The 22,566-nt window shown below is 34.1% G+C and overlaps 1 protein-coding gene across 1 annotated transcript in view; it reads left to right on the top strand.

Annotated features, from left to right (window-relative positions):
* The window catches only part of LOC114285062 (two pore calcium channel protein 1A), a 97,301-nt gene extending 76,984 nt beyond the window's left edge, over window positions 1-20,317 (top strand). Inside the window, exons 15-23 of the mRNA XM_082878950.1 lie at window positions 7,170-7,277; window positions 8,476-8,539; window positions 11,072-11,240; window positions 11,541-11,605; window positions 11,830-11,920; window positions 16,374-16,460; window positions 18,601-18,678; window positions 19,743-19,777; window positions 19,877-20,317. Of these exons, the coding sequence (XP_082735076.1) occupies window positions 7,170-7,277; window positions 8,476-8,539; window positions 11,072-11,240; window positions 11,541-11,605; window positions 11,830-11,920; window positions 16,374-16,460; window positions 18,601-18,678; window positions 19,743-19,777; window positions 19,877-19,964 (785 nt within the window). The 3' untranslated portion in view covers window positions 19,965-20,317. The remainder of the gene's footprint in view (window positions 1-7,169; window positions 7,278-8,475; window positions 8,540-11,071; window positions 11,241-11,540; window positions 11,606-11,829; window positions 11,921-16,373; window positions 16,461-18,600; window positions 18,679-19,742; window positions 19,778-19,876) is intronic.
* The last annotated feature ends 2,249 nt before the right edge of the window (window positions 20,318-22,566 follow it).

Below are 22,566 nucleotides of genomic sequence, written 5' to 3'. Positions count from 1 at the left end.
GATCCTATATTTTGTTACTTGTTCTTTGAAAATGACCGGCCCTTCTTGAAATTGAATCCGAATCTTTTACCTCTCCATTCACTTGTCGGGGCTTTGGCTTGGTTCATGGTTGCTAAATTGGCTTCAGATATTAAGGCTCGATCTAACATGTCTGCTTTGTTAATTTCAAGACACCAACCCAATCTAGCACATCCAGATTCAGGCCTCCTTTGAATTTTCTGGACTTTTTATAGTTCGTGTCTAACATTTGCGGAGCAAACAAAGCTAGTACAGTAAATTTAGCCTCATAGTCGGCCACTGACATGTTACCTTGTTTCAACTGTTCAAATTCTGACACCTTGCAACCTCTGAAGCACTAAGGGAAGTATTTTTTGTAAAAGATCTCTTTGAATTGAGTCCAGGCCATAGCCCCATTACTGTCTCATATTAATATCCACCAACGCCGAGCTTCATCCGTCAGAGTATAAGTAGCAAACAAAACTTTCTGGACTTCGGAACATGAAAAGACTTCAAACAGTTTTTCAATCTCAAGCATCCAAGTTTTAGCCTTTAGTGGCTCAATACCACCCAGAAAGGTTGGAGGTTTCATCTTATTGAATTTCTGAGTTAAGGCAATAATATCATTATTCACTGGCTCAACTTGCACTGGAGAAGGTGGAAGAGGTAACGATTGTTATCTTTGTTGTTGTCTAATGGACTCGGTTAGAGCTTTTAGCATTCGGTCCATTGGGTCCATTCGAGCATCATAAGATTCAATTGCATCATCACTTCTTGTTCTTTCCATTTGCTATAAGTAAATAGCACACTAATAAACATAGGCAAATAATTCTTTTGTATTTTTCAGAGTGTTCAGTTTCATTTCATTTCATAGTATTTCAGATATATTCACTTCCCATAATTCACACTTACACATGCTGATGCAATGTCTCTAATTCTTTTCTAGGACATTCTATAGCTCATATGAACTCGTGTGTGCGGTATAACTCGTGCTCTGATATCACTCTATCATGACCCAAACCCGCCTCTATAGGTTTAGCGCCGTAACCAGACAGTAATCCTAAGATTATCAAAGGCCTCTGAGATAAATTAGCAAAATAAGGGGCTAGCGGAAGCAAATATCAAAATATAATGTCCATAGAGCTGTGCAAACTTATATGGGACAGAAAATTAAACCTTAGATTTACATATCATATGACGTCATTCTTGCGTCACCACAAGTATAGATAAACAAAAAGGAACTTAGCCCTACATGCAGAGTAACATAGAGACTTGTCCAAGTAAACAAAAGAAATAAAAGCTTAAAACTTGTTCATTAGCTTGGTCACAAATATTGCCCACAAAAGACTTCTAAAACCTCATTGGGAGACGCACTGGTTAGCTGACACAAACAGAAACGAAATTGGAAGTCTCAAGCCTAGTCACGTGCCTAGTCACCTATATAAATAATATAAATAATGAGCTGGAGCCCAGTGAATAACATCAGAGTAAAGGTTTGATGAATGATGTCCATAATAGATTCAGAAATCAATATTTAGATCAGAAACAAATTCTTATACATTTTCAGATTTGTAAACAATTATACGTGGTACATCCATTAGTTAACAGATCAGATTGGTCATAAAGACCCACGTGCAGAGTAACAGATCAAATTGGTCATAAAGACCCACGTGCAGAGTAAGTGGTTATAAAGACCCACGTGCAAATTGGTCATTAAGACCCACGTGTAGTGGTTATAAAGACCCACGTACAAATCAGATTGGTCATTAAGACCCACGAGCAGATTAAATAGTTGATTATGCATAATCAGTTCCATAAATGGAACCCCACACGAAACTCTGATACCAGGTAACAGATAACACATGACAGATTCACATGATGCTAAGGATGCTATGAATACATTTTAGAAAATTGGACATTCATTAATGATTCACAAAATAGAATTTCAGAAAACAGATCATATCATATCAGTCAGAAAATACTTATAGTCAAACATAGCTTTACATAGTTGTTACTTACAAATAACTCCAGAAGCAAATCAGACGAATTAGACAGATCAGACGAACAATGGCGCGTGACCTACACAAGTATGTGACAGATGCATACTGAAACACACTCTGAAAACACTTGACTTATTATATTTCTTTCTTAGTGTGTTTCTAATTTATTTCTTCATTATTGCGGCCTAAACCATGGCTTAAGAATACCTAAGATAGAATGAGGATGCAATTATGCATTTTGAAAACACTTGCCAAAATTTCAAAAACAGGGTAGTTCGCTCGAGCGAAGCTTTGGTCGCTCAAGCGGATCCCTTGGTCTGCAAAACTTTTAAGAGCTCTTAATTTACGCTCGAGCCAACTTCTCGGTCGCTCGAGCCGAGACTGAAAATAAAGGGTGGTTGCTCGAGCGGTCTTTTGGCCATCAACTCTGCAAAAGTACTGAGAGCTTGCAAAGTGTGCTCAAGTGATGGTTCCACCGCTCGAGCAAACACTGCGAATTCTGGAATTTCTAGATTTGCATTCAAGGTTCAAAACTCAACTTTAACACACCAAAACTCATTCTTTTGGGCCAAAACTTAAGAAAACACTTAGAAATTTGTGTAAAACCATGAATTAAAGATCATTTCACAAAACCAAAGCCCAAAAGCATGTCAATTATTTCAAAACTACACTTGAACCTCTATATGTATGACATGCAAGTATTGAATTGATATTCTTTGGTTCCAAAGCTTGTACAAATGACATAATGAGAGGAGAATCATGTTGAATTCTTCAAATGTAGTAAAAATAACTCCATGCATGTGAGGTTAAGATGGAATTCAATCTTAATCTTCATGAATTACGCATGCATGCATGAATCGTGCTCATTTTCTACATTCTTAACTTGATTCTCATGTTTATTCCTCTAATTCTCTTGAATTCTCATGTAAGTTAGCTTCCTATCCCAAAATGAGAGTTGAATTTCTTACCTAAACTCTTCAATCCCTTGTGTTCTAGCAAGTTCTTGGACAACTCCACCAATTCCCTTCAATTGTCTACCAATTCCTCTCTTCTCTCTCTCTCTCTCTCTCTCTCTCTCTCTGTCTCTCTCTCATTTTTGGAGACTCAAGGATGAATGTGGAGTGTATAAGGAAGGTTCTTGAATCACATTAGCCTTACATAGGCTTAATTAGTGGTGTTTAATTAATCTTGATTAGCCTTAGCTTAATTTTAATTAATTTATTCTAGTTATTTGATTCCGAATCAATTTGTAATTAAACTTACCGTAAAATTCTAAAAATCCCAAATAACACATTGACTTTGTCAATTTCATGTTTGGATGCCGATAAGGCCTTCAATTTTCATATCAAAACAGAATTTCAGATAGATATTCCTACAACAGACAGATAAAAATTCAAATAACACACAAATCCCACAATTAACACATAATTTCATTTAGCCACTTAATTCACATTCTTAATTACGGATTAACGACTAATTATGGATCAGGGTTATCACAACTAGATGAGTCGAACAGCTCGATGGGTCGATTGAGTCGAATCACTAGCGAGACGAAGGATCCAGATGAAGCACTCGCGGACGAAACAAATGGGTCACAAACAAATGGATAATGGGTCACATACCCAAGTCACGAACAGAGATCGAACTAAAAGGAGTTTAATTGTGTACTCTCCAATTGAGAAAGAGAGAACTTGATCAAACAGATGAATCACGAGCAAGTTGAATCAGTTCGTGCGTAACCCTAGCCACCATGAAATCAGGAATTGCGAAGCTTTGATACCATGTAAGATTTTTGAACGTTTTCTGTTTATTCAATTGTAGTAGTAACACGAGTACCTCAGTTTATATAACAATCTAACCTAGGACTGGAAAAGAAAAGAAGAATATCTACTCTACCCCTAATATATACAAAATATATATACTACCATATATACATAAAGCCGAATATTCTCACAATCGTTTCATAGCACCTAACTTGCCTATGAGCAAGGAACTCACCCAATTGAGGCTCATGTTAGTCAAGGTAACCTGTGTCAGTGTTGCCCATAACTAAGTTAACTTGATGTTGCTCAACTGTGCACTAACGTAGAACCCTCAACCTAGCTGTCAATCTTTCCATCTTATGCATATATGGTCTCTTGTTACGCCTCTCGAATAGCCACTGATGACTAAGGCTCGCTCGCACACCCACAACATAATAACCATGCACGCATTATCATGCTAAACCATCCATGATGGTCATTGAACACTCGTGGCATTGCACTTGCTTGTTTCATGAACATGACAACAATAATCCATAGCACACAATTAGCATTCCTCCTTCCCACAAGCTCCGCACGATGTTCCTCACATGATAGCAATGCTTCATGCCTCTCAAATGTCCCCACAAGTAAGAGCGTTGCCACCAAACTGCTAGCTAGGCTACAAGACCCCCCACATTCACGGCTGAACCCAAGCGCATGTTCATGAGTTGGCACACAAGGCTCTTGTTGGCACCTCAATAGCCCATTCCATTTGATAAAGGTCGACACCACAAGATGCTAGACTGCACACTAATGCCTCTCATGACATTGTCCGTGGGGCTTCTAAACCTATATGGGGACCAATGACAACCCTCATGATATGGAGAAAGTATTTAGCGTAATAGGTATGCCATGTCACTTGGCTGACTTGGTGTACCGTTGCACATATAAAATGACACATGTAACAAAAAATTTCCAACTCTCTATCTTCCCGTGAGCCCCCTTCTCAAGAATGCTGCACACTCCTCTTTCCCCCTCTTTCTCCTATGTAACTCTGCAACTTCTCTATTAGAACACCTCCAACACCTGACACCCCCATGATCCACAACCACTACCATCACCCTTTCTAACCAAGGCTTCCATAATCTCAAGAGCTCATCAAGACCTCACCATGGATTCCGGCAAATTTATTTTATTTTTTATTTTGAATCTCCTATTCCTATTCTCTTCTTCTTCACTAGTTAGCAAGTTCAATCAACAATACCCTTATCAAAACCTATTAATATTATGTAGTATCAGTAGTAGCAAACCCATTTGTCAATCTGAGAGCAACATCAATTTATTTATTTATTTATTTTATTTTTACATCACTGAATGTTGGGTAAGAGATTCAAAATCCTGCGAGTAAAGCCAGTTAATGAGTAAATGTATAACCACTCAGACAAAGAGACGATAGCAACATCACTTAATTCATAAAGATTGACAAAGGAATTTAAATGATATGTTTTCAAGAAAAAAGATAACAGATTTGTTGGGTTTGAATTGAACTTGCCAATATCCTTAATTCAAAACCTAATAATAATTATGACTTTGATAGATCTGTTAAGATGCATTTCTTGCAGAAATAGCAGTTTATTTAAGAGGAACAAGAATTTTGAAACCAAAGGCCATGAACCATGGATTCTTCCAGAAAATTATGTAGAGAAATTGTTCAGAGTGACAATGGAGAAGTTTTTTTTACCAATTCGTTAACCAAACTTGGGACTGACAGGAAGAGAGAGAGTTGGAAAGGAGAAGATAATGATAATGTATATATTTTGAGAAGAGACAGCGTGTGCTGTATTCTTGAGATGAGGGAGAATTGGAAAGTTTTTGTTACACGTGTCATTTTATCTATGGAATGGTACATCAAGTCAGCTAAGTGACATGGAATACCTGTTACACTAAATACTTTCTCTATAGTATGTCAAAGGCCCATCCCCAAGTTGCCCTGAGGATGCCCACTTCAAGCCCATCATAGGCTAGGGAGGTAGGTAGCTGGCTGACCATACCCGCTTTATAATAGCCTTTTAAGAACTTTGTCACCTGCCACAAAGAAGCACCAACCATGTTTGAGGAGTCATAATGATTTTTCAATGATTTCCCAATTTTTGAAAAATCCCCAATCTTAGGCATGCGGGCATGAGCGGTGCTGGGCGTGCTTCCTAATGCACATTGGGACTACTTGGGGCCAAACTTCCAAGCCATGTTGGGGCGCTAGGCCAGTTGACTTGGAATACGATGCCAAACTAATGTAGGCACTTCCAAAGGCATGGACTTGAGCACAACAAAGGCGCATGCAAGCATCACAATGTTGGAATTGAAAGTGTCAACTTGTGACAGTTTGTTACGATTAAAGCTAAATCTCCATCAGAGCCTAAGCCTTTTAAGTTCTATAACTTTTGGGTTACAAGTCCTGATTTTTGCTAAAGTGTCCAGTTAGAGGCTCCCCTATATACCAATTATGCTCTAAGCTCAAGTCTCCGAAAGTGGAGCTTAAGAAGTTTAGTAAGTCTCATTTCATTAAATTTATGTTAAGGTAGTAGAGGCAAAAGCTCTCCTTGAGCAGACTCAGTTGGCCGTCCAGTCTCATCTTGGCCATTCTTCTTTGATTGTTACTGAAAGGAAGGATTTATCCTCCTATTCCTCTCTCTTGTTGGCTGAGGAAGCATTTTATAAGGAGAAAGTTAGAGGGAATTAGATTAAGCTTGGAGATCAAAAAACTGCCTAAGATAGCCTTATGGTTTAGAATGTACACTTGCTCTGGCTTGCTAGTTGTGAAATTTACTGGCCTTTAAAATTAAAATGTGAACATTGATATAAATGTTTGAATCGACTCCTCACTCTGTTGGAATGTGTCCCACATCACTTGAAGTTGTCCTATCTGTGCTGGTTATAAGGTTTCAATTTCTCTCTCCTTAATACCTGGGTTTCAATAAGTGTGGGCTGGGCTTTTCAATTTGGTATTAGAGCTCGGTTGGGGCTGTGATTAGTGTGCCGTTTGTCTGACTACTATATGTTGTGGTCCAGAAGGATGTGTTGGAATCTGTCCCACATTACCTGGAGTTGCCCCATCTGTGCTGGTTATAAGGTTCCAGTTTCCCTCTTCTTAATACCTGGGTTTTAAGGAGAAGTGTGGGCTAAGCTTTTCAATTACTCCTCCCGGGCCTTATAACTTGGCATCAGTCTTACTCACTAAGCCTGAATGACCAATGTGTTCTCCATTGACTGCAAAACAGATCATTTTGTATTATGCATCTAATGATTTTTGTTTTTTAAAGTGATATATTCCTTTTCCATACTATTATTTTGATATTTGTTCTTTTTGTTGAGTGGGTTGTTTGTTTTATTTAATGTCTGAAGAGGTAAAGAGTTGCAATTTGTCCCACAGGGTGGTTATATGTCTTGGAAATGGCACTAAAAATTTATACTTACGGATTTGAGAACTATTGGAGGGATGGTCAAAATCGTTTTGATTTCATTATCACATGGGTTATAGGTAAGTTTCTACAACAATTTATTTCCTGTATTAATGCATCTTCTTTTTATATATATATATATATTTCTTTGATTACATATATATATATTGGGGTGAGAAGAATGGTGGGTTGTTGGAGAAAAATGGTGTGACAAAAAGTTGCACATGTGAAACTCAGTCCAAGAAGTTTGATTTTATCCAAAAAGGTCTCTTTTCACCATTTAGATCTCTTTTCACCAATAAGATCTTTAATCAAGGACAGAGATTTCTCAAGTTCAGATTCAATAAAAAAAAATTATTGTAGAAAATATTTATTTTTTCAAGCAACTTCTTATTGACTTTCTTTAGCTTAAAGAAATCTTTGGACATACTCTCATCTCATGTCATTTGGATAATTTTTTTTACGCCTTCTTTGGAACAAAATCATCATCAAGATCATGTGCGAGAATCACTATAATCGAGGAATTATCTAGACTCTCTGATACTATGACACCAATAAGAGCGAGAAATGGTTTATGAAAAATATGAATCATCTTGTTTGGTTTTGATCGATTTTTTAAAAATTGAGTTTTTATTTTTCATGAATTTTTTTAATATTTTAAGTAAATTTTTTACTTTCTAGATGCACATAACTTGGATGCACCTAAAAAGTAAAATATTTGTGAAAAAATATTTTTAAAATTCAATAAAGAATTTTTGTGTTTTTTTGTATTTGATGAATTTTTTAAAGATTTTTTTCCGTAAATATTATACTTTTTAAGTGTATTTACGTGTATTTACGTTAGGTGTATCTAAAAAATAATTTTTTAAAATCTCCGTATTTGGGACAAAAAACCTTGGATGCAAAATTCACCAACGTTCCAAGATCAATTACAAAGCTTACAATGATCCAAAGACACATGCGTTCAAACAAAGAAGTTTATATTTCACAACAGTGTTCTGTATGTTCAACCAGAATGGCTCTCATTTGAACAGTAAATTTTTGTGTTCAAACGGTTAGCATAATGTCTAAAAAAAAATTCCAAACTAAAAAAACCAGCTCTCATTCGGATAGAAAACCTGCATTCGAATGAACCACTCTATTCATGCACAATCCCAATCAAGGGCAAAAGGAGGGGGGCTCTTAGGCCCTCCAGAGTTTTGGGAAAGTACTGTTAATATGGGAAAGTACTTTATTGGTTGGATCGTATTCATCTAATGTACATTCTTTGTTTTGCAGTGATTGGAGAAACAGCAACTTTCTTGTCTGCCAATGACCTAACTTTTCTTTCGAACGGGGAATGGTAAGGATATAGGAACCTTGGATTTTTGTGCATGCTGAGGATCTTATTCATATGCATGCTAAGGATCTTATTCATAATCACATTTGCTAAAAAATTGGGTAAATTACATTTTGCACCTGTGCTCTTTGCACCAAATCCCACTTTGGTCCCTATACATGAAATCGTAACAGTCAACCCCCTACATTTCTGGTCAAGTGTCAATGTCCTCTTTCTGTTACTTTGTTGTTGAAGTTTTTAACAAAATCTAGTTACGTGACAAGCATGTGAATACGAAATGAGGAAAAGAGAGAAAGATCATCCCCATTTCCCATTATTACACACTCTCTCGTGTGAAAAGCATGTGAAAGTCATATAATACAATATATGTATGTATATTTGTTCATATGCTGAAAATAGGGATGAAGAGGCAATAAAATAGAACTTTTGAAATCAAAAGTGGCAGCAGAGAAATGAAGAGGAATAGACGGAAGACTATGTTATTGCAAAAAATAGAGTTTTGTGATTCCAATTTCTGCAAAACCCTAGTTCATCTTCTTAATCGTTCACAATTTGTGTTTTGTTTTAGCCGAATAAAGTCTTAATTTGATGTAAATTTTGGAACGAAATGTGTATAGGCGGGAAATGGAGGTGATTTTTCTCTTTTGCCCTCATTTCATAGTCACACACTGGTCACATGATTGGATTCTGTTAAAGACTTAAATAATGGAGTAACAGAATGGGAATACTGACACTTGACCAGAAGCGTGGGGGGGTTGATTGTCAAAATTTCATGTGTAGAGACCAAAGTGGGATTTGCTGCAAAATGCAGGGGTGTAAAGTGTGATTTACTCGTAAATTTTTTTGCACATTATGAATCTTGTGCATTATCATATTTACAAATAGTCTCTTTTTTGTTTCTAATTTTTACAATGCTTCCAAGATTGTTTTTTATTCTTTAAAGAGTCATTAAGTTTGATTATATAGATGGATCATGCTGTCCACGTTATTTATTATTGTTTATTCTTTTCTTAATTTTCAAATTAAAAAAACTTTGAATTTCTGATAATATCCAAAGTTAAATTTTACATTTACCCTGACCCATCAACAATAAGATCTAGAACATTTCAAATAAGTTGCAAAATGCAGATGTGGTTGGATGAGATTCTGCTAAAACTACAGGAAAACTCCATTGGTAACATCCTTGAAAAATTGGTATTGATAGAATTGTTGTGACACTTCAGCAAGATTGGTGGAAATTAGATTTAGTTATGGTATTTAAACCGAAGCTCACGACTTGAAAGGGCTCTAGTACCATGTTACACAGACATCATGAAATCTTGTAGTCGAGTCTTATAGTCGGCCTGGGATGCCTCTGTAATCTTTATAATGCTAAAAGTCTTCTTCCTTCACTCATTTTCTTTTAGTTGTGGTAGCTTCCATGCCCTAATGTGTATAAATTATAATACATTAATATGGGCAAGTCCCAGGTCTGTATACTATATCTGAAGTACACAAATAAATTAACTACTGTCATACTTTTGCAGCTTGCAAGATATACTAGTATGTAACCATTAAAGAGGGTACAGTGATTAAAGCTTTGGTTCTTAAGTGGTTAAAACACAGGTTTAAATAAAGTATGAGGACAGACACTTTGTGCAAGTTAAGGCCGAAATTTTCTTTGTAACCTCCGCTCTGCCAACCTTTACTAATAGAATGACCATTTGTTTAAAATACTGGTAAGATTGCCTCTCCAAACACTATATGCTTTTGAAGCAGCTCATTGGAATGAAAAAATATTGACATCCTTGATAGCACCATTGTTGCAGCAAATAACTCATGTTTTATGTATACTTTATTTGTATATTAATACTTTGAGTTGGAATCTCAAGGACACAAGTTTTCTTCTAACATAACCCCCTGAAGAATTTAGATGGTGGGGAACTATAAGCTTGGTGATCTTGACCTGCAAATATGTCCGATGAATCTGTTCTGGATGCTATACTCAGTTTACAAGTATCCTCTTTTCCATGCTAACTCCGGGTTACCTTCGGTAATTTAATTTACATGAGTTTATTAGTTCAAGTGTGTCCGTTTGTGATAAGGAGGAAGTTAGTGAGAGATAGAATCCACATCTACATTTTGCTCTTGTAGTTCGAATTTCACCTCTATACTTGTACAGTTTTATTGCATAAGAAAATAATAGATAAACATCCAAAGCTGGTTAACCTGCATCTCCAGATGCATAAAAATTGTGCTCATCACTTTTATGTAGAACATCTCATACAATTTAATGACCCTAGACACTTACCCAATATAAATAAATGAATAAATAAATAAATAAAATGGATCATGAGCCACTTGCATGAACCTTATTGAAAACCCGAGGTACGTCGTGAAAAATAGCCACGGCATATCATATAGTTCTATTCCTTGATTCATACTCACGTCTGGAAAATAGTTTGTTTAGTACTAGCTGTTGCCTAGAGTGATCAGCCTCACAATCATTTCTTTAAATTCCATGACATTTATTTAATTGGCTATCCTCAATTACAGGATCCGTTATCTTCTTCTTGCTAGAATGTTACGATTAATTAGGCTCTTGATGCAAGTCCAGCGGTACCGTGCCTTTGTTGCCACGTTTTTGACCCTCATACCAAGTTTGATGCCATTTATGGGCATCATATTTTGCATTCTATGCATCTATTGCTCTCTTGGTTTACAGGTAAAACAGGTTCTATCTTCACCTGCTTCCATTTTGTTCTCTTGGCTTTTGTGTGTAGAGACAGTTTTTCATGTGGCCTTTGTCGTCCTAAATTTATGCTTAGTTATGCTTAACATTTCTGACATCTTTCACTTTCAGAACAAAACATGGAACTCCTTATTCATCTAATTTGAATTCCAAGTCATGTCAAAAGCTTTCATGTGGTCTTCAATTTTATTTCTTTTTAGTTGACTGATTGTCTTTGTCTGCAGTGTAAAATTTAACATAATTTGTCTTTCATGTGTCTTCTTTTGCTTGCAGATATTTGGTGGTCTAGTCAATGCTGGGAACCCCAAATTAGAAGGAACAGATCTTTCTGATAATGAGTATCCTATGCCATTAAGTTAAAAAGTATTTTAATACACCTTCTGGGACATGGGTTATTCAATCCATAGTTGTTTTTGATAGAATATTAATTATTTACCTACATTCACCAAAGACCTACATCTCCAAGAGCTGACATTGTTATTTTCCTGTTCATTGCACTTTCTAAGGTGTTGTCTATGAGTTAAATTTTAGTTTTGTGACTCAGTTTTCTTGACAAGGGAAGCTACCTACTTTTCAATTTCAATGACTACCCAAATGGAATGGTGACACTTTTCAATTTACTAATAATGGGAAACTGGCAAGCCTGGATGCAGGTAACACTAATCTGTCACGATCATCTATATCTTCTCTTCATTCATACTGCTCTGTGCATGACTGAAGAATATGTCAACTTGTCTTTGCAGTTCACTTGTGATTTATGTTTACCTAGTTAACTAGTGAAAATTATGCCCTTTGTGGCTTGTTCTTATTTGTTCCATATCCTTGTTAGCAACCAAAGGTTTTGGTGCCTTGTTTATCTTGAGCTAACAATTAATCAGGATGGCGCGCCTTGCAGAATATACAAAATTGTGTTTCCCACAGAACTAAATTGTAATGTGATGATACAAATATTCGAAAGGGAAACACATGAATAATTTTCCAGTTTCACTAGAAAGGCTCTCAGTTTTTGGGATTGAAATTATATTTAGATTTTTTAGGGAAAAATATTGAAAAAGAAAATCAATTAATAGAAATTGCAGATGGGTTGGGATGAGAGGAGAGAGAGTTTGGCTTTGTAAAAAGAAAACTATTTGCAAAGAAAGAAATGGAGTGGGCACTAAGAAACATTGGCGCTGTTTGGGAAGTAGTTTTTTTGGTTTTTTTTTATTTTTTTCACTGAAAGACAAATTGGTTGCAAAACCAAAAAAAACAAATCCAAACAAAATATCATATCAAACCCCATAATCATTTCACTTTTTCTCTCACAAACATCACATCCAACCACAAAAAATCCCAACTATCTTCCCAAACACAAAAAAAAATTTCTCCAATAATATCCTACAACTAAAAAAACCTACAAAAAAACCCAGTTCCCAAACACCCACATTGTATTGAAGTATTGAATATGATAAGGAAAAAAAAAAAAAAAAAAACGTAAAGAAAGAAAAATTCATAAAGCTGATGGTTGGGAAGGTGCTTGAGTCGGGGAAGAAACATGTCAAGTAAATGACATGAGCTTTTGGTAATAAAACTAACTTCCTGACAAACAGGCAATTAAGAAATATACACTTTGTATGCACTCTAGAAAATTTATATAATTTTTCTTTCTTTCTTTCCTTCTTTGTTTGTTTGTTTCTTTGTTTGTTTTTCTTTTTGGGCTCAAAATTAGTACTGAATTAAAGGTTGACATTGCCGTAGGTTATTGTTGACTCAAGATATGCTTTAACTACCTAACGTATTAAACTGCTTCCTGATTACACTTGTTTTCTTTTTCTTTTGTATATATATACATATAGAGTCTAGAACATCCACTTGCTGCATAGAAAAGGAGGCAAAAGTATATCACCTTTAATGTGTCATCAAGTATAATAGTGGTGACTGTTTAAAGATGAATTTGGCCTAGTGTTAATTAATTTTGTGTAAAAAAAGAAATACTGATTAACTTGGATTGTGTCTGTATGTGCTATAAAAGTTCAACCACAAAGATTATATGGAATTGTGTAGCCAGTTTTTCACTTACCAAAATACGAAACAATAATGTGTAGTTGTTGCCATTGTAATGACTTGTTGCCCTTTTTCTTTCGGTAGATAATTTTTTTGCCTTGTTATGGTGACTTATGAAGCACGGATGCGGGTATGGATTGTCACACCCCGAATTTACAAGGTCCAACCCACGATAAATAAACTCAAATAGTAATAAAAAGGGGTCTCTCCTATATATACATGATGATCATTCAATATATGAGGGTTTTCAAGCACAACACGAAATTCAAAAGCACTAACTATCAACTAAAATTAAAATGCCCTTAGGCTTACATCAACAAAAGAAAAAAGGTGTAACCCTTAATATACATATTGCTTTCCGTCTACAAATAAAGTCCCCGTGACCACGACCAAAAGAGCTATCCAAGCTCGTATCCATCTTCCAGGCCAACTCATGGTCATGGTTCACCACCGTTACGTGAAATGATTTTAACAATGTGGGATGAACATATACTCTAGTAGGGAAAATCTTTAATTTCAATTAATATAATCCTATATATGTAAATGATTATGATGCTCCACATTATACATATGTAATGTCTTTTTCTATTTTTTATCCAAAATATTTGAACATTTCCATGACCTCTTCATTTTATCTCAAAATTTATACCCTTGTTTATTCAACAATGAGTCTACTCAATTGTAATAACTTCCAACACTTCCATGATTCATAATGAGTCTCAATACATGTACAAAATCTATTAACCCATAATAGATTTCAACACACACATATATCAACAATAAATCTTAAACACATATACATATCTGTGGTCTCGCCAAGCCCTACCTAAACTCTCCCAATTTACCGGTTGCTAGGCGGAAGGAATATTGGTACACCTCTACATAGCACACCCCCACTTTACCGGTTGCTAGCCGGATGAAATTGGAACCTCTATACAACACAACACAATTTACCGGGTACTAACCAGAAGGAAATTGGAACCTCTATATAGCACACCGCCACACAAAATTTGAGTGTATCTCAAATTATTCCCATTTATCAACGTTTAAGTTACATAATCACACCACTCATAAAATTCTTACATAGTTATTATCACATTAATTTCTACTTCACTAATCATTAACAATTGGGTTTCAATTCACCCCTGGTTGAAATATCTTCAACAATTTAATCCTCTACCGATTGCCAACAATAGTTATCTCTATCAATAGTATTCTATCAAGGCAATACAAGATAATAATTCATCAATTTCTCATCATTTTCCAATATTTCAGAAGGGTTAGCACAATAATCATCAATTTCTAACATTTCCAAGAAGTTCAATTAATAGTATTCATCATCAATTTCACACAAAAATTAAATTTCCGAATTTTCCAAATTCATAGAACTCATGTAATCTAAGGCTTTTTCACAATATTAGGGCTTCTTCAAATTAAATACTCAAGATTCAATAAAGCTTTTGAAATTTACATTTGATAAAGAAAATTTTGGGAAATACTCAATACATACCAAATTATAGGTTTTCATATTACATGCTTTGAAATCTCTATCCATTCTCTAAATTTATGCAAGAAAATTCCACATCCATCTACAAAATCATATTAGAAGAGGAGAAGGAAGAGGAGGTTCAAATATTCAAATTGTTCCAAACGACGATAGGGTTGGGTAAAGTCTAAGCTCTCGATGCACTCTACAACTTTAATAAACAAATTTTGAACAATCTTTCTCTAGGAATGAGAGATTGGGTGATATGTGTGATTAATGTAAGAAAGATAGAGAGAGAGAGAAAATTGTATGTGAAAATATCTAAGTCCATATATATAGTACAAGCATAAAAATAGCTTTGGCCCTACAAATTTGACCAAAAATGAAATTTTTCACGTGCTAAAGTTGAACAAACCGCAAAGCAATCAAAGGTTCGCTCAAGCGATGAATGGGTGCTTGCAGGATCTCAATTTTTGAAAAACAGAGCTGTTCAGGTCTACCGGCCACTCAAGTGGTCAAAAGTGCGATTGAGCGAACTATGCTAACAGCTTTGGTGCTCGAATTTAAAATAGATATGACTCCCTCGTCCGAACTCCGTTTTGGGCCATTCTTGTGTCTAAATCGAAGCCCCGGAAGTAAGTTTTCCTATGGTTCTAACCTCACATAAAGATTCAAATTGTGCAGAGAGAAGAGCAAAAGAATGAAGACTACTCAAAAACAAATATCCGAATTTGGGATTTTTGGTCCAATCTCGCCCAACCATAATATTAACACCTCAATCAAGACTCTAAATATCTAGAAGGAGGTCCCAATCATAATAATAAAAAGGTCAAATGCAAACCTATCATTTCCAGGAGCCCGAAAACAATACAAGGATAAGGTAACAAGTACCAATTAACGTAAACAAATCGGGTTTAAGACCCAAAATGCTACATGGATATTGGTACGGGTATGTTATGGGTACGTTAATAGTGCAAGACCTAAAAAAATAGGATATGGGTACGGCTGGGTTACGTCAATAGAAATCAAGGTTCAATACCAAAACTAAGAGGAGAAATTACAAAAACAAAAGAGAAATCATAATTCAACAATACCAATACCAAAACCAAAGTAAAGTCTATAAGCTATTTTAATGGAGCTAAATAGGTGAAATTACAAAATAAAGTTTTATTCCAAAAGCAAGCGAAGCAAAACTTGAAATTTCAATTTTCATTTCCATCAACTTCATCATTGAATAATACATCTTTCATATTTAGCACATCAAGTAAATGATTTTCAATTTCAAGTAAATTAGAACTCACTAATAAGTTAAACGTACCTCCACCAATGTCCTCTAGCTTGGTGTACCCCTGATGTACCCATCTTGTACCCAACTGCCAAAGAATGTATAAAACGTACTTGGTACACATGCAGCCCCATCAGGACACGTACTAGTACCCGGTACGAGTACGACAACATTTTCGGAGTACCCATGCTTCATAGATGGTGACATAACAACGGCGATGTTGATTAATTAATGCATCTATCTATTGCTATTATGTTTGGAATCTCTTATACTTTGTGGTTTAACATCGCAGAGCTACAAGGAATTGACAGGTACTTCATGGGCGTATGCCTACTTTGTTAGCTTCTATCTAGTAACGGTTTTGCTGCTTTTGAATTTGGTAAGCCTCTGTCAGTGCTGTTTAAATATTTGATTCATTTCTTGATCTAAGGTGTCGCAGAAATAAGATACTTCAGATACAAGATTCTGTTCTTTTTGTGTTTTGATGATCTTTTTTATTTAATATCGTAAAACATTGGCGCAAGCTTTGGAATTGAAGAAATGATAGAAAAGAAGAGAATGGTAAGAAGCATAGATTTGAGAAAAATCAGGCTTACATATTTTTAATGCTCAAACCCTTGGTTGTTTGAAGAGGATTCCTCTACATCTCCAATGATGTGAAACAAAAATACATATACATTTTGATATAACCAATTTTGAATGGACAATTAAAACTCACCCCATGTGATTTTGGACAAAAGTACAATATTAACACCAGCATATGCCAATGTAAGATTTCTAAATAACCTGTATATTCAATTGTGATTAAAATATGAAGAGTACATCTAATTATATAGCAATTCTAAACTTAAGACTAAAACGGAAATATGCATAATTCTAAATACACAAAATTTTTACAGTCTCAGAATTATAGTTGTCAAATCGAGATTCATATCGTGAATCGAAATGGCCTCATATCAAATTGCGAATCGAATCAAATCAAATCGTGAATCGTAAAGATTCGGTCTCTTTTTCTAAATTACTTAAAAACATATATCGACATATTTTGATGACAAATATATCTTATGAATATGAAATATTTAGACTTAAATCAATGAAAATATTATTTTCAATGATCATCACGTAGTTTAATAGGTAAGAAGTTAACAAAGGTTCTTATGAGAGATCATCATCTTACCTTTTTCTTTTTTAGATATTTTTTATCAACCATTCTTAATAAATATAATAATCAAATAGACAAACTATCAATTTTCAAAGTAACAATAATTAACAACGATATTGATATTTGGACAATAAACATATACACTTTTCCAAGTAACAATGAGCAAATCATAATTATTTAGAATCTTTTATTTTAAAGCCTAAAACATTTTAAAATATATAACTGACCTCACACATGTAATATTCAATTTAATAAAATAGCAATAAATAATTCATAGTATAACTTTAATCTTAAACATCTTTAGAAGATATATTATGATTTTTTAAAGGGGAAAAAAATGAGAAGAAAGGTTAAAAATATGTTGGGCTTGACTAAATCTGGTTGGATCCTATTAAACACTCTATGATCACTAAAATAACAAAAAATCATGTGTATATGTTGGTTATTTTGGTACTAAACGGTATTAAAAGTTGCATTATGTCATTTTCACTAAAAAAATGGAGAAGAAAAGAGTAGAAAATATGTTAGACACAATACTTTCAAAAATTGTATGAATCGTAAAAAGTGAATCGAATCGTGAATTGATTATGAATCGTGCGATTCACTAGAGATTCACTTCCAAAATAGATTCACCTATAGATTCGTATCGATTTTGCAAAAATTGCAAATCGAATCCTGAATCAAATCGCAAATCGTAAGATTCTGATAACAGAGCTCAGAATATATACAAAATATAAACTAATATTCTCACAGTAAATGACCTTAATACCCCTCTGTCTTCTTCTTTTTCCTTCTCTTTTCATCCTTTAGAGAGATAGAAACGAATATACAGGGGCGCCACGTCGTGTCATCCATGGCATATGAAATTGCAAAGTCCAAAAACATTGTCTCTCAATGTGTTCAATTTTGTGATAAGTAATTTGAGGATAAGAAAAAGTTGAAAAGAGATTGACTTGTCATTACCAATTCACCCTTGATGTTTTCAAGTGAAAAAAATAAACTAAAAATAAATAATGAGGAGAGAGAGAGAGAGAGAGTCGTTTTGTTTTAGTTTTCTTCTTCATTATTCTGTAAGCAAATCGTATTACCAGTTTAAAAATACAGATTTGCATGTCAAATGACTGGTAAAAAACAATTATTACTTCTCATGGACTTTCAGTTTGGATGAGTGACTTTTGGTGCTCGCCCTAGCATTTGAATTTAGGGAACTTCAATAGGAATAGTGATGACTTTGGATTCATGGCCGTCTCTTACTTTTTCAACTGTTTTTCTTTGTTTGATGCAATTTTTGTGAGGTCCTCGTCAGTCAATCTACTGAGATAATGATTCACACATCATTGCTTCAATGTAATTTCAGGTTGTAGCATTTGTCTTGGAGGCATTCTTTGCTGAAATGGATCTGGAAACTTCAGAGACATGTGAAGACCCGGGGAAGGTTGGTACCTTTAACCTCCTTAAAAATAAAAATAAAAATAAAAATGAAAAAAAGGGAAAATAATAAAATCTAGTGTAGCAATAGGTGTCTAAGGTGAATGGAAATCAAACCTGCAAGATCTTTATGGAATGAACTCGTGAAATTGTAATTCCATTCACTCTATTACTCAACTCTACTCCAACAATTCTAATGGTATTTGCATGAACCCTTAATTCCAAAAGAGAGAGATTAAGGTCATAACCTTTGAAAATAAAGTTGACTGATCTTACACTTGAACTGGTAATTCTATTCACCTACTGTCAAGTCACTAAGGGAGGAATCCATCTAAAGTTTCTGCAAAATTGCGTTGCGATACATACAAACCTATAGTTCTCTGTTATTGCCATTCTGGTGATTAGGAATTAGTTTTCCACACATGTTAAAGAGCATACGATACTTGCCTGACTTTGGAAGTTCTTGAAGTTTGAAAGAGTGATTAATTCCCAATTACAAGCTGTTTGCACCGAGTACTGTCAGCAGTAAATATCATGTATTTTATATACTAGACATTATTCTCCATATATTGAGTAGTTTAGGTTTGTAGAAGTTCAAAATAGAAATTGCACTTAGTGGTCCTGTATTTCCTTTTTCTTTTTTCTGCATCATCACATCACTCTGATAGAACACATTGACATAAGCGGTCAATGCAGCATGCTTTAGTTTTATTAATAATAAGCCAACTTTAATTTCCTATTAAGAAAACTGTTTTAGAAACTAGTAGATTTAAATATGAAGCAACGTAAAATAAGCCAAATTTCTAATGACAAACCCCGTTTGTCAGGATGAGACCATGTATATGGGTTATTAGAGTCAAATATTTTCTTTGCTTGGGGTACTTCTAGTATAATGTTGTCTTGACTAAGTATATTTTTTAACTTTTCCGATAAAAAAAATAAAATAAAATAAAATAAAGTATATTTTTAACATTGAGCTGCACACAACCTTTTATGTATGATTAGGCACATTGTATTGTTCTATATATATATGATCAAAGCTAAGAAATATCATTTGCCTTCTCAATGCAGGAAGGAGGAGAAACGTACAGGCGCCGTTACATCGGGTACATATTTCATAGAAGTTCTTATTCTGATAATATTTCGTACATAATCATTGTCTCTTAAAATGATCTGAGTTGATGATATTGTTTGCATGGGTGCAGGTCCAAATCACGGAGTCAGAGAATTGATGTCCTCCTCCACCATATGTTAAGCACAGAGCTGGAACAAACGCAGTGCTCCAGTCCATAATTTTTTTGTTTCCACCCTGTTAACTGGTTTACATCTCCGAATTTCCTTTCCACTTTAGAAAAAATCTTCTTGTCCATGCGTGTATGAAAATTTTAAAAAGAAAAGTTGATCGTGAAAATCTGCTCTTTTACCTAAATCCAGAACAATATTATCAATCCCATACCCTATTATTGTGTATACATTAGAAGATAAGTGACTAATAATACAGTTTTGTAATAGTTCGACTTTCACCATTTTTGTTCATTTATTATTATTGTTATTATTTTCGTGGAGAGAAAGGAGGAAATTAGCTTTAAATTATTTGAATACTTTTTTTTGAGAATGAAATTCTTTGAATGCTTGTTCAGGCCAAATTAGAAAGCATTCGCAAATATGGATTTGTGAAGATATCCTACTTTGATCATCATAAAAGAGAGAAATTTCTATTTCTTTTGGAATGGAATCATCAATTATTTAAAGCAGACAGATACATCAATAAATAAAATTCCTCTCTATCTTGCATCTAATTGAATTGTGTGGATCCCTCTTTTCCTTGTGTGGTTAAAATAAGATATTTTTTATTTATTTATTTGTAAGTATAGCCCTTTCTGAAAATGGAGAATAGGAACAACAAAGTAAAATTGAAAAAAATGGAATTTAAAAATAAAATAAAAAACAAGAGATCCAGGAACTATTGAACTCTTGTTACTCTTCAATTTTCCATTGATATCCATAATAAATAGGAAAAAGAGGGACCTTAGGTATAAATTTTAAAAGGAAAATTTATTGTTCAATAGATCATGTGAGAATTAATGGCGTTATCATCAAACACTATAAAAACAAAAAAAAAAAAATACTAATTGTTAACTTTCAGCAATAATTTAAAAATTGTCACAAAGTCACTAATTATAAATTTTAGCGACAATTTAAAAAGTGTCACAAAAAAAGGTATTACTTTTCAATTTTCAACGCTAGTTTGAAAAATTCGTCATAGAAGAAGTCATTAATTGTAAAATTTAGTGACAATTTATAAAAAATTGTGATAAAAAAATTACTAATTATTAGTTTTTAATGACATAAAAAATCGTAACAAAAAATTATTTCTAGTGACGATTTTATTAGGATTTAACTTCAATAGAACTTTATGACAATTAAGTTTAACTATTAAGATCTATTGATAGTTTATCCTAGGATTTTTTTTTCTTCAATATTCTTTGATTTCAAGCCACATAATCTTGTAAAAAATTGAGTAAATAGAGAAATGTTTGCTATCGAAATAAACCAATTACCGTCATATTACAAATGTCAAGAATTGATTTTTTCAATATTTTCAACCTTTTGTGTCTAGGGGTGTAAATTTGACCCGGTCTACCCCATGTCGGGCCTCGCGGACTCCTATCAAAATTCAAACTGGGCTAGGTTATGGGCCAGAAAATTAGACCCAGGCCTAGGCCCAGGGGTATTCAAGCCTTGGGTGAGCCTGGGCTTAGGCTTGGGCAGACCTAAACAGATTTTTTAGTTTTTTTTTATTTTTTCTATCAAAATTTTATTATTTTTCACTAAAAAAGACATTGGGTCTCGAGAGGGCCAGGCCTTGAGTGGGCCTTAAGCAAGCCGATGGGTAGGGCCACAGGGCGGTCCAAGCGGGCCTGGACCACGGGCCGAGTTTCAAAATGATGGCACAAGATCTCGGGCTGGGCTCAGGCCCAAATGGTCGGGGCCCACCCCGGGCCGCCCATGGGGCTATAGGCCATTTTTACACTCCTATTTGTGTTTGGCAAATATTATTTGTAGCTTATTTAGCTAATTGCAACTTAAAAATAGAATTGATTATCTAAAAATCTTATTTATAAATGTTATGGTAGCTCAGGTCTTATCTACGATTTTTGGTATCAATAAGTTATATTTAGTAAAATTGATAATATTATCAGTTTTTCTCAATTTTTTAAAATTAAGAACATTATCAATTTTACATAGTAATGTTGTAGATAATTATTTCACTAACTGATGAAAAAAATAGAGTATGAAATTAAACGTTTTTGTTCTTCTACTTATTGGTTTGATTCAACTATCTAATAAAATCGAGAACTTTATCAATTTTTTTCCGTTTTAAAATTGAGAACATTATCTATTTTTTTTTAAAACATCAATGTTCCATCATTGTGCTTTGCACAAAATATAATTCTGTTTTTCAATTTTTTCCAAAAGTTTTTTTTGCACATAATTTATTTCTAAGTTTTTTTTTTTAATAAATTTGAAAGTTGATGTTTTAAAGTTATAATAATCAAAATAAATGTCAAATCATCATGTTCTTTTATAGATAATCATAAATTATGAACAATCATTGTTTGGAAGGTAATTTCAACTATTAAAAATTTAATAGGACTTGAAAGTCTAAAAAGAGTGATTCTACTTATACCACAATTTTACTTTTTTACACCCTTCATATGGGGAAATGATATTTTCACATATCCTTTTATCTCTGTGCACATCATAACTTAATTCACACACTTAATGAATTTGAAAAAAAAATGTTTTACTCAGTACACAATTCTTTATACCAGAAATACCCTCTTCTTCATCCTTCTACCACTAACCCTAATCTCTAACCCTAACTAGTCAC

Source organism: Camellia sinensis, chromosome 7 (genome assembly GCF_055761805.1).
Source record: "Camellia sinensis isolate YWXY chromosome 7, ASM5576180v1, whole genome shotgun sequence".
In the NCBI taxonomy this organism is placed as follows: domain Eukaryota; kingdom Viridiplantae; phylum Streptophyta; class Magnoliopsida; order Ericales; family Theaceae; genus Camellia; species Camellia sinensis.
The sequence above is the reverse complement of the archived record's forward strand: the minus strand, read 5'-3'. Positions and strand labels throughout refer to the sequence as shown.